Source organism: Sciurus vulgaris (assembly GCF_902686455.1).
Source record: "Sciurus vulgaris genome assembly, chromosome: 1".
In the NCBI taxonomy this organism is placed as follows: Eukaryota; Metazoa; Chordata; class Mammalia; order Rodentia; family Sciuridae; genus Sciurus; species Sciurus vulgaris.
The window spans coordinates 203,545,345-203,557,676 of record NC_136461.1 but is presented as its reverse complement, the minus strand read 5'-3'; the positions used below and the strand labels follow the sequence as shown (position 1 = coordinate 203,557,676).

Here is a 12,332-nt window from a genome sequence, read left to right as displayed (position 1 = left end):
ATTGTCCCAACTCTATGGCTGCAAATGCCTGAGCTATGAGCACTTGATCTGTAGCTCGCTGACGGAATATTTTTCTAAGACAGCAGAGACACAAGATACACAGCAAGACCAGACAAAGACCAAGGGCTCCCAGTCCAGCCCACTCTTTCAGATGACGAGCTGCTTGTTGGATCCAGGACATCAAGGTGCGGGCTACCACAGGGTCAACTCGGGTAGTATTGATTTTGATGATCTCCAACCGCAACTTTTCTGTCAAATCGTCAAATTTTGATGACCAGTTTCCTATAAGACATAGAGAAAGCTCACGGGAAAGATTAGCAGCAGTAGACATATTGTTATAGGGGATTCCAGTCAAACAGAGCTGTGGAATGCCACTCACAGCCAAGCTGTGCCAGCCACCACAGCACATCAATTTGATCTTGTAACAAATCAACTCTTTGGTTTAATATCATGATACCGCCACGCAGGTGTGCATTGATACTACTCTGTGTAGTCAATGCTTCAGCCGTCTTAGTAGACAATGGATTTAATGTCTCAGCAGTACTGATAGAGGAGGCCAAGGTGACTGCGGCAGTCGCCGCGGCAGTGGCAGCAGCAGCAATCGCAGCGACAATGGCTGCTGTAATCCCAAAATCTCGTTTAGGGCGGAAAAGAGTCAGGGGAGTCGGTCCATCCACAGGGAGAGGAATATGTTCAGGAATTCTAAGTACAACAGCAATATGGAAACTGGTAGCATTCCAGCACAGAGAATAGAAACAAGTAGTATTGGAACAAGACAGGCTATCATTTTGTAAAGTACTATTAGACACAAGAAACAAAAAAGGTGAAACAAGACACACTGGAGTGGGACCAAATGTAACATTTTGTCCTGAGCGATTGAAAGAAGCATTACTTTCAAACACTTTAGAAGTATTCCACACTATATTAGTATGGCCCAGGGCACCACCATTAATCATGACGAGGGGAGCTAAATCCATGCAACTACCATTTATCCCACAAAGCAGCCACAGGTCGAATGGGTTAGAATGTACAGCCATGATTGGGTTCTGATAGGTAAAGTTGTAACCTGTAAAAGTAGAATTTGTCCCTGTGCCAATTTTAGGGGAAAAGGTAAAAAGGTTAGTAGTCCACTGTGTAGACCTAGATTGACATCCCGTCCAGGGTGGAGAGATTGTTTTATCAAAGCGAGTGCCTCGGCAACGAGGGGCCCAATATGGCTGTCTTGGCGGTCTAAGACGGGTTGAAGAATTTGAATTTGTAGAATTTATTATGTTAGAAAAATTAATGGGCCAATAGCCTTTTATCCAGAAAGAATTGGAGTTAGCTATATCCTGAGTAACATTTGGTTTAAACAGCCAGGCAGCAGTTTAATTGTATAAGCTAATGCAAGGAGGACGACCACTATCAAGCAAGGAATGATTAGTAACCAAGGAAAAGCATAAAGCTCCTGGGAGTTTAAGACTATAATTATAAGCAGGAGCCATTTCCTCCTCCAATGGTAAGAAAGGGAGGTCCAGAGAGGCGTTGGTGGTGAATAAGCGGGGAAAAACTTGAGCAGAATGTAATGACAAACACTGTTTAGGTTTCATATCCATTTCAATTCCCCCTTTTTGTTTTATTAAGCACTCTTTAAGAGTACGATGGGCGCGTTCCACAATCCCCTGTCCCTGAGGGTTGTATGGAAGGCCGTGTTTTATCATCACTCCCATCTGCGCGCAAAAGGAAGTGAATTTTTGAGAAGTATAAGCTGGGCCATTATCAGTTTTTATCTCTTTAGGCATATTCCATGCTGCCCAGGCCTCAAGGCAGTGGTTAATAACATCATTTGCTTTTTCCCCAGCATGAGCAGAGGCATGGATAACTCCAGAGACAGTATCTATGGAGACATGGACATATTTTAATTTTCCAAACTCAGACATATGAGTTACATCCATCTGCCAAAGATGTAGAGGGAGCAAGCCTCGTGGCAAACTCCCACATGTGGGGGATGTAGGAAAGGAGCACAGGCATTGCAAGCTTTTATAATCTCACGAGCCTGATGTCGAGGGATCTTAAACCTTTGTTGTAATGTTTTAGAATTTACATGATAATGTTGGTGAAATGCCTGTGCTTGTTGTACCTGAGTAAGAGAAAAAAATCATGTGCATTTTGGTAAGTTTATCTACTTGATCATTTCCATGTGTAATAGGACCAGGTAATCCTGTATGAGCTCTAACATGTTGGATAAAGAATGGTGTCTTTCTAAAATGAATATAAGTTTGGATTTGGCTAGCCATAGAATGAATAGGAGTGTGTAAGGAGAGTTGACCAGCACATTCAAGTGATTTAACTAGATTAACCACATATTGTGAATCTGACAATAGATTGAAAGGAGAAGAAACCTTTTTGAATATTTCTAGTACAATATTTAGCTCAACTAATTGTGGTGAGGTATGTTGATATTGAATGACAACAGGATCATTCCCCTCTATAAGGTAGGCTCCCACACCAGTTTTGGATCCATCAGTAAAAATATTGACTGCATTAGCTATAGGTTTGTTTTTAGTGACTAGTGGGAGAATGAGAGGATGTTCAAGAGCAAAATGTAACAATGGATCTTTGGGAAGATGATTGTCTATCTCTCCACTGAAAGAGCACCTTAGTATAGCCCAATCGTCAATAGTAGCTCCTAATGTCTGTATTTGTAGAGCAGTGTATGGTACAATTAATTTGTCAGGCGGCTGGCCAAAATGTTGGATGCATTGTTGAATGGCCTTAAGGGCAAGGTTTGCTACACTAGTGGGATAATATTCAATTACCTTTTGAGGAGAAACCTTGGGATGAATCCATAGAAGGGGTCCCTGTTGCCAAAGAACACCAGTAGGCTGTTTTATAGTGGCCAGGATACATGCCCACAATGGCTGTCCTGGAGTTACTCGGCGGAGAGATGCTTCTGTAAGTGCTTGTTCTATCAATTTTAGAGCATCACGGGCCTCATTAGTAAGAACCTCTAGGCCCTTGTGCTTGTAAGGGGTAATTGCCTGTCTGCATTCTTTAGTGCATTGTTCATAGACCAGTTGCTTAATAAGCGGCATGGCCGCGTCAGGATCCCCAAAAATTCTACCCGCAGCCTCCACTAGTCGGGCCACAAAGTCTGAAAAGGGTTCAGTCAATCCCTGAGTAATTTTAGTAAGATTACCAGATATCTCTCCTTTGTTAGGGAGGGCCTTCCAGGCCTGGGTAGCGAGTCTGTTAATTTGTTCATACACCTGTTGCGGATATCCAAGCTGTTGATTGGCAAATCTTCCCTGGCCCATTAGCATGTCAATATCCCAGGCTGGATTCCCTGCTGCTCGATTACGTGCAGCTTGTTCAGTGGCATATTCTATATAGTAAGCTTTCCAATCCAAGTATTGACCAGGATTTAAAGTGGCCCTAACTAAATTTTGCCAATCTCCTGGGGTCATGGCAAAACGATGTAAACTTTCTATTATCGCTACAGTGAAAGCAGCTGATGACCCATATGTGCGGACTGATTCCGCAAGATGTTTAACCGTTTTAAAATCCAAAGGTTCATGGTATCGATTCCCCCCTACTTGCGGTTGGAAAACTGGAAAAGCCTGACTTGCTAAGAAAGTCCCCGCTTCCCTCCACATTTGACAACTAAAGGAGGCACCTTCTCCTGCGCTGGGCGCGGAAGGGTTATACGGAGGAGGTGACACTTCCTCTTTGTTTAACTCTAGGTCTTTCATTTGCTTGCATATGGCCTCTAGTTCCTCTTCAGAATCATTTTCTCCCTCTGACTCTGAATCCTCTTCACTGGCCGCTTTAGAGGAAGTTGAACGTTCCTCTTTTACACTGTCTAAAGATGCCTGACCCTCCTGCACAATTTTTCTAAAGCGCCTTTCTTCCAAACAGGCACGAATCAGCCGACAGAGCGGTCGAATCCCTCCTGAGACAGTACCTTGTTCTTCGGCGCGTTCTACGTCCTTTCCCAGTTTATCCCAACTTGCTAAGGAGAGATTCCCCGATACTGCAAACCATGGTGCCACCCTATCTATCTGTTCAAGAAAATCTTGTATTGTCTTATCCCTGAGCTTTAGACCTCTACTTTTTAATAAAGCTTTTAATGCTTTATGCAATGGGTGGGATGGACTATTCCCCATCTTGACAAATCAGGACCAGCCCGATTTCTCTAGCTTATGTACTAGAACTTATCCTCCCTTAACGGAGCTCCCTTCTCCTCCTACCGAGGTTGGGAAATAATCCTCCTTTAACGGAGCCTCCTCCTCCCTTTTTGGAGTCAAAGGAGTACTTACCAGCCGGCTGCCCTGGACTGCCGAGGTTCTGATCAGAGCTTCCCCGTGCGAGCCACCACTTGCCGCTCGCAATGACGACTCTTACACGATCTTCCTCAAGCAGTTTTATTACCCCAGGTTCTTACAGAGTTCCCGTAGATCTTCTTCCCTCTTACCCCAGCAACCACTCCCTTATATAGCGCGCATCAGCCAATCAGCAGCCTGTCCACGTGCACATCTCATGGACACAGCCAGCTCATTGGCAGTTGCCCCGTGGCATGCAGTGTTCCCGTGCATCTCATGCTCCCGCTGTCAGACCTCCTGAAAGTTATTTACCACCTAAGTGCTCCGAGAAACTTCCACTCAGCGCCATCTTAGCTCTCAGACTTAATGGCCGATGGGCGGGGCCCGTCACATGTTGTTCTAATTCCAAACATTTGGGGACTTTTCTGGGTCTTTCTGGGTCTTTCACCAATTTAATTCTGCTGTGGTCAGAAAACATATGCATGATTTCAATTATTTTGCATTTATCAAGACTTGTTTAAAAGCCTAATATATAATCTGTCATTCTGAGGTTTCAGATACGCTTGAAAAGAAATATATTCTTGTGTTGTTGGATGCAATGTTCTATAAGTGTAAATTAAGTCATTAGGTTGTCATTTTTGTTCAAGTATTCTATGTCCTTACTGATTTTGTCTGCTTGTTCTATCAGTTAATGCTAAAGAGGAGTTGAAATTTTCAACTCTAATTGTAGATTTTTCCACTTCTCTATTCAATGATATTAGTGTTTGCTTTGCTATTTTGGAATTCTATTAAGAAGTCAATAAACACATTTTAAAATTGCAATGTACTATTGTTTCCTTGTGTGCAAAACTATGAGGATGATGGATTAAGACCTGTAATCATACAAGAAAACAATGTTCTGATGGGCGGAAAAACAGAAACGCAAAAAATAAGAATATAAATATGTAAAATTTTTGAATGTTAAGAGCTTGCTCATATGTTTTTAAAATAGAAGTTGGGAAGCAGCAGAGCTATTCATTCTAATGTATGAATACATTTTAAAATGTAGCTGATTTTAATGTTAATATTTACAAATTGGAAATCACACCCAATGCAATTGTTTAAATTTGTGATGAACTTCAAATGGAAGAAGCAAAGCCTAAAGCCCACAGTACTGTCCTTACTTATGCACATTTATAGTCTTTTCCTCCCCTCCTCCCACTCTTCCTCGGATTATCCCTTAATGAACTGTGCACTCAGGACCAGTCTCCGGCTCTTCTTTAGGGGGCACCCAAAGATAGCAGGTACCAGAAGTAGGTTGAGAACTGCTTTAATTAGCTACAGATTGTGATTTTTGTTAGTTCTGAATCCAGTTCCAGGCTCTGAACTGGAACACCCAGAATAACCAAACTCCAATTTATTAATAAGAGCATCTAGGTACTTAATTCTCCAAAGCAAGCTTCTAAGTTAGGTATTATTCCCATTTAATGAACAAAAAAAAAAAAAAAAAAAAAAAACAAAGCTCAGAATTCACACTGCTAGTATACTACCAGAGTGAACATTTGAGGACAAAAGTGCAAAGTTCAAGCCTGTTTCCCTCTATGAAAGGATTATTCACCGATGTACCTCTTCCATAGTTTGGCACAACATAGTATCCCACAGGAAGTCTTCGGCAATGCATTGCAACTCATAGGAAGAGACCCTGAAGCCCAAAAGACTGCAGCTTACAGAGACACAGACAAGGGAGAATGTTCCAAAACGGGTAGTTTATTTGAAGGCGAGAGATAGAAATAAGAATAGTCAAGCTAACAGTGAGGGTCTAGTTACCTGAACTTGAGAGTTGGCTAGGTAGATAAACTGCAAAAGATCCAGACTACATGGAATGAAGATTGTTTGCAATAGGGAGTCACTAAAGGCTGTACAGAAGCTGAAATGACAAGAGTAGCTGCAGTACACATGCTAGAAAAAGAACATGAACTTGAATTAGCAAAGGGTTTGAATCCTGCACCTGCCACTTAAATCTTACCCTGAAAAAGTTCCTAAACCTCAGCATCCTCATTCAGGAAATGATGGTTTTTATCCTATCTTATAAAATAGTTAAATTAGAAATTGCCCATAATATGCATAATGCCTAGCACAGAACAGGTACTCATTAAATGTTAATCGTCTAGTCTGGTGGAGACTAATTAGAATGAAGACAAAGTTAGAAGCCAGAAGTAATATCTCCATAACATAAAAAATGGTGGGCTCCCAGTGGGGATGAGGAGGAAGACAGCATCATCCATTTGGAGGAAATCACCACATCTGGTGATGAAAAGGATATGAGAGACAGCTCAGCACTTGGAGCCCAGACTCTTATTAGGGCAATGTTATTAACAGAGACAGGGACACTGGCAGGTGATACACTTTATTGGAGGGAAATGGTATGCTTCATTTTAAACAGGTGAAATATACACATTGGCGAGGAAGTCAGTGAAAATTAGTGTTTAGGAAAAGGGGCATTACCTGGAACGATAATAACCACATTCCTTTAGGGAAAAAGTACATTACTCTTAAAATATGAAAATAAGTCAGTAGAACCACAAACAAGTGTGAAGAAATACAAATTAAACTTATCAGTAACATCCTAAGGGGCATCCCTCCCAATTCAGGCTCATTGTACTGTCTGAACAGCAAACAAAACATCATCTTTTAAAGAAACATCCTTTCTAGTTTATTGCTTGTATTTAAATATACATAGTGATTTGTTTTAAAGGCTAAAAGTTAAAAAAAAAAAAAAACTCATCTGACACTTCTCACAACAGATCTGCTTCTCCAAAACTAATTTACTTTCTCAAAGGTTCAGACCATTAGTTGCTAAAAGGCTGCATCCAATTACTGATACACTGTACAGTAAATGGCTATATATGCATACAAGCAATATTTAAAGATATAAATTTTAAAAATCAGATTTCCAATTAATTTGCACAGACCAAAACTTTTAGTAATCTAACAAGGGATTTTCCAATTTGCAGACCACTAACAAAGTGATCTAGGATATAGACTTAGTATTCCTTATCAGAAATGCTTAGAACCAGAAATGTTTTTGGATTTTGGATTTTCTCAGATTTTGGGATATTTGCATTTGCATCATTAAACATCTTGGGATAGAACCCTATCTAAACATGAACTTCATTTATGCTTCACATATACTTAATACACACAGCCTGAAGTTAACTGTACACGCTATTTTCAGTGAGCCTGCCTCTTAACTGTGCCTGGCCACAGGAGGCCTGTTAGGAAATTTTCCACTTGCAGTGCCCTCTCATCACTCCAAAAGTTCCGGAACTTGGAGCATTTCAGAAATTGGGGTTAGGGATGCTGAACCTGTACACAAATGAACATGCATTAACTTGAGCATATTCACCAGGGCTGGGCAGACGAGAGTTACTGGGTGCAGAGGTCTTCTGCGTAGTGACAGGACCCTAGGCAATACCACTAGGCATGGGGACAAGGAGGCTACTGCTCCATTTCTGAAAAAAAGAAGATAGAGGCTCAGCATCTAGAATTAAGCCCCAAGAGAAAACATAAGAGAGCCACTATTTTTAAATACATATGAAAGGTATGGTATCAATTTTGAAATACAGACATTAGCAAATTTACTCCACACATTGAATATAGGCACTACTTTTCACTTTAATATGCAAATTTAAGCAACTACCCCACAATGTGACCTCAGCTAAAGCTTTTAATATTTCAGTAAAATATCTGACAAAGTGAATTACCAGAAATAAATGCACAGGACTACACTTTATGTCTGTTGATCTTTGGCACATTTTTCAAGTTGGAGAATCTCAAAAGGCAATAAAAATTTCTGACTATTTTGCATATTCTTTTAATATTCACATCAAAATATAAGGCCGCAAAAAGGCAAGCTGAAATTTTAGGATATGTGGAACAGTTTTAATAAAGAGTTTTACATACAGTACCTTACATATAGAACAGTGTGTTTGCAAATTTAAATAATATCTGAATGTACAGTGGCATGTATTCTTATCAAAGATAAATTCAAGTTCACTGTCCATCAGTTCTAAAATACATTTATACAGATCGCTAGAACTGATAAACAGAATGAGGCATAAAATATTCAAGTGTTATATGTCATCAAAAGCCTCCTCTTAACAGTCTTTTTCCCCTTTTAAAAAAATTTCAAAACCTGTACATACATTTTTAATTTTTAAAAACAGTCTGTTAAAAGGTAACATTTCATGTTAACCACCAATTCGTATAGTCTATAGTAATAAAACTAGATATGTGTGATATAAATATGTGTCGATTATGTACATATGTACGTTGAGTGTTTGTTTAAAACAAGCATACACACTTACGTACACCTGCGTACGTAGCACTGGGGGCGCATACAACTCACAGGACTGGTGGACAGTAGGACCTAGGCTCAAAATCCAGCAAGAGCTAACACAGCAACTTAGTTGCCTTTGGTTTCAGAAATCTGTCCATCTGCAATCAAAGCTAAAAGTTTTGAGTGCGCATATATTTTTTAAAAATAAAATTCATCTTCAGAAATGAAGCTTTTCCAGTATTCCATTACTAGCAGTTAAAAAAATCCACAGCCACAAATTATTTTGATATTTTTGTCACTCCTCATCCCAGCTGAGGTTATTTATAATTTTTTTCTGAAGGCAAACACCAAGCTTACCCAGGATCAAACTGTACGCTGAAGCCTGAATACTGCCATTCAACTATATATATGGCATATATAGTACATGTTGGTCTACAGGTTTGGGAGGGACTGATGGCATTATGTAAGACAGGGTAGAAGAACTCACGGAATATAAACTATCCTCTTTCCAGCAGTATTATTAATATTTGGCACATCAGACCCTTCTGCAAGCCAGTTTGTTTTTAATGAGCTTAATGCCTGAAATAAATTCCAATTATTTGGTGTTTGTTTTTTAAATACATTCATAATGAAATAAGAATTCCACAATCGTTTTCCCAAAAAGTGAGACTTCCACTGTCAGTTTTCTGATTAAGGACATTCATCACCCAAGAAACAGCTCATGATCCTATGAAAGTTTGAATAACCTAAATTTCCATGCAGCTGGATCCAACTGCTGAGATGGAAGTTCTTAGAGCAACCTTGTAGAACTCTCCAGAATTTAAATTTCCTTTACAATTTTGTTTTTAGCCAATGCTAGTTTATAAACATGGATCTTTCTACTAAAAACTATAGAAACAAACCATATTCCTTTCTACAGGTATCTTGAGCTTCATGGTAAGCAACTATTCAAAATCCTGCCAATTCGATTCCCTTAGTATAGATTATATTCTACTTCACTGATCCTTGGCATATAACATATTATTATCTGCAGCTTGCTCATATATATATATTTTTAGTATCAGCTTCCCTGATAAAGCTGTTCTTCATTTTCCTCTCCAAGGTACCATCTTACTGATGCCACAAAGCAGTAAATGACCAAACATGACTCAGCCTTTTAACTATCCACGTTAGCAATCATGTGGATGATAAAAATGATTCCACTGAAGACAGCCACATTATTTTCATTGAGTGTTACTGTTGTCATACAGAGCAAAGAGTCGCTATTTGTTGTACTTTGCCCATGTCAATCAGGAGCTGTTTTATGTGGCGTTTAAGTTGGGGCAGTCTCGTGAGAGGATCTGGTGGCTCCAACTCCCCTGTGAAATCAAGCCAGCTTTCCAGAACTAAAAAGGAGAAGAGAACAAACAAATTTAAAAGGCATCTGGAAGAGCAGTGAGAAAACTGGATAACTAGACGGTTGGAAGGGTGACTGAGCCAAGCACTCATGTACCGCCTTCAGAAGGCCTGCACACTCCAGCCAGTTCTGCTTATTCCTGCCCACCTTTCAGAAGGGTTGGAAAGAGTTCCAACCCTTCTCGGCGGCGGGTGAGGTGGGTAACTTCTCTCTCTCATTTAGGTGACCCTTCCTCGGCCGAACTCCACTCCACCCTGGGGACGGAGCCCAGCAGCTCTGCAGGCCAGGCAGGTGCTCCGCCACTGGGCAACATCTCTGGCCCAATTGTTCTTTTTACGTATATATAAACTAACTTCATTTTCAATGTTTCCTTTTACTCTCTTCCGCAACAGGAAGAGACAGTTCCCTGTGTCTTCTCAAGTTTTCTACTAATTTAGATGAAAATCATTTCTACTTTATCCTCCTTTTTAACAAAGGGAAAGACCGGGGCTGGGGTCATGGCTCAGTGGTAGATTGCTCCCCTAGCATGCATGAGGCCCTGGGTTTGATCCTTGGCACAAATATAAAATAAAGGTACTGTGTTCATGTACAACCAAAAAAAAAAAAATCAAAAAAAATGGAAAGAGGTGGCAATTTCTCAGTGTCCTCTTCACCACCATTTCTCAAAAACATGCAAGGATACTAAAAAACATGAAAGTATACTAAAGTTCCAGACAGAATGCAATTAATTACATTCTTCATTTTTTATTGTTTTCCTTTGAAACTCTATCCCTAAAATATGGAATGTGTCAAGTTGCATTTTCTTTTCTTCAAAAATCTACTAAAACGTTAACCTTACAATTAGCTTAAAATCAAACAGAAGATGCTCCTGAACTGGATGTCCATTTTCTTTTTATTTTCTCAGGGGAAGAAAATATACGAAGAGCTTCAACTTGTACAGCGGTGGGGTCCTGCCTGCTTCCACAGAGCCCGGCGGGCACAGGTGGAATGTAGCCTGTGAGGTTAGGAGGAGAAAGGCACCAAGGAGCTCGGGAAAAGGCTGCCTTGGGAATCGGCCAGCCAATGCATGCTAGTTTCTCAAATACAAAATGGGGATGATTATCTTTCCTGCCTATTTTCCAGGGCTCCTGTGTGATGATAAAATTAAAAAATAGAAGAGGAAACAATTTGAAAATTCATATGCAAACTTAAGGTTTACCTACTTGACCTTGAAGGAGTTTTTGTTAATTCCACTTAAATAACACTAACCTAAGTGAAAATAAATACCAGAATGTTTCCCCCTCATATTTCTAATATGCTTAAATTCTGTATGCTGACTTCCAAAGAAAATTTAGTTCAATAAAACTAATAAATATTCCATGAGTATTCCACTCTGAGCCTGGAAAATATTTAATAAATATCCATCTTATGAAAATAAAACGAAAGCCACTAAGATAATAAATACCCAGTCACAAAGTCTAGAGCCTAAAAGAGCTTACATATGATAAATACAGTGTAAAAGGAACACTGAAACTCCCATTGGTATGGAAAACATCTCTAGTTTTCATCCTATTGTTTTAAAAAATTTGAACTTCATAATAGCAATAAACACTCTATAGAAATTGTATTTAGGTCTTTGTTAAATTACCATCGACTTCTTTTTCTATTAAGTCCATCCTGCTGGTGACTTCATCCTGCACATTTTCTATGTGTGTGAGAAGATTGAGCTGCCACTGAAGGTGTGAGTCTCCTGGGTCTTCGGTGCCCTTTTTATCATTATACACAAATGCCTTAGTCCCTGAAGCTGAATTCTTCTCCAAAGGACCATTGGGAAATACAAAACAAAATAAAACACATAGAGCTAGATGAAATGCAGTGTCAAAAAGGGAAAGGCACAATAAAAACCTCATCACCCACAATGATCTCTGAAATCTGATCTGCCTCCTTGGATGTCTTGAAAGTAAAGGCAGGGACATAATCAAAGTATATCTAGTGTTCTCAGGAGCAGATGTGCCTCTACACACCTAGTACAGTGCTATGCAGGGGAAAAGGACTCAATGAAATGTGCTAAGTAAATGAGTCACTCATTCTATTCCATAATTAGAATGACTAGTTAATATGGACTGGATTTTTCCTCAATTAATTTCAAATGGTGATATTAGTGAAGTGATGGCAAAGCAATGATGGAAAAAAATCAAGAAAACTGTCAAAGTCTAGCTACCTACAGACTGACCTTTACTGTCCCAGTTACATAAATGATCTGGAAGAAAGGTAAAACCTTTAAAAAACTCCCGGAGTAAAAACTGTTTAACGCACACATACACACACACACAAACAC

At 39.7% G+C, this 12,332-nt stretch overlaps 1 protein-coding gene across 18 annotated transcripts in view; it reads right to left on the bottom strand.

Annotated features, from left to right (window-relative positions):
• Window positions 1-6,671: 6,671 nt before the first annotated feature.
• The window catches only part of PHF20L1 (PHD finger protein 20 like 1), a 72,758-nt gene continuing 67,097 nt past the window's right edge, over window positions 6,672-12,332 (bottom strand). For 11 of the 18 annotated variants that reach the window (XM_079134497.1, XM_079134500.1, XM_079134482.1 and 8 more), the window contains 2 exons: window positions 11,643-11,808; window positions 6,672-10,004 (listed from right to left, as the gene is read on the bottom strand). In XM_079134497.1, coding sequence (XP_078990623.1) covers window positions 9,862-10,004; window positions 11,643-11,808 — 309 coding nt within the window. In that variant the 3' untranslated portion in view covers window positions 6,672-9,861. The remainder of the gene's footprint in view (window positions 10,005-11,642; window positions 11,809-12,332) is intronic. The other 7 variants (XM_079134499.1, XM_079134493.1, XM_079134501.1 and 4 more) reach the window with 1 other exon arrangement.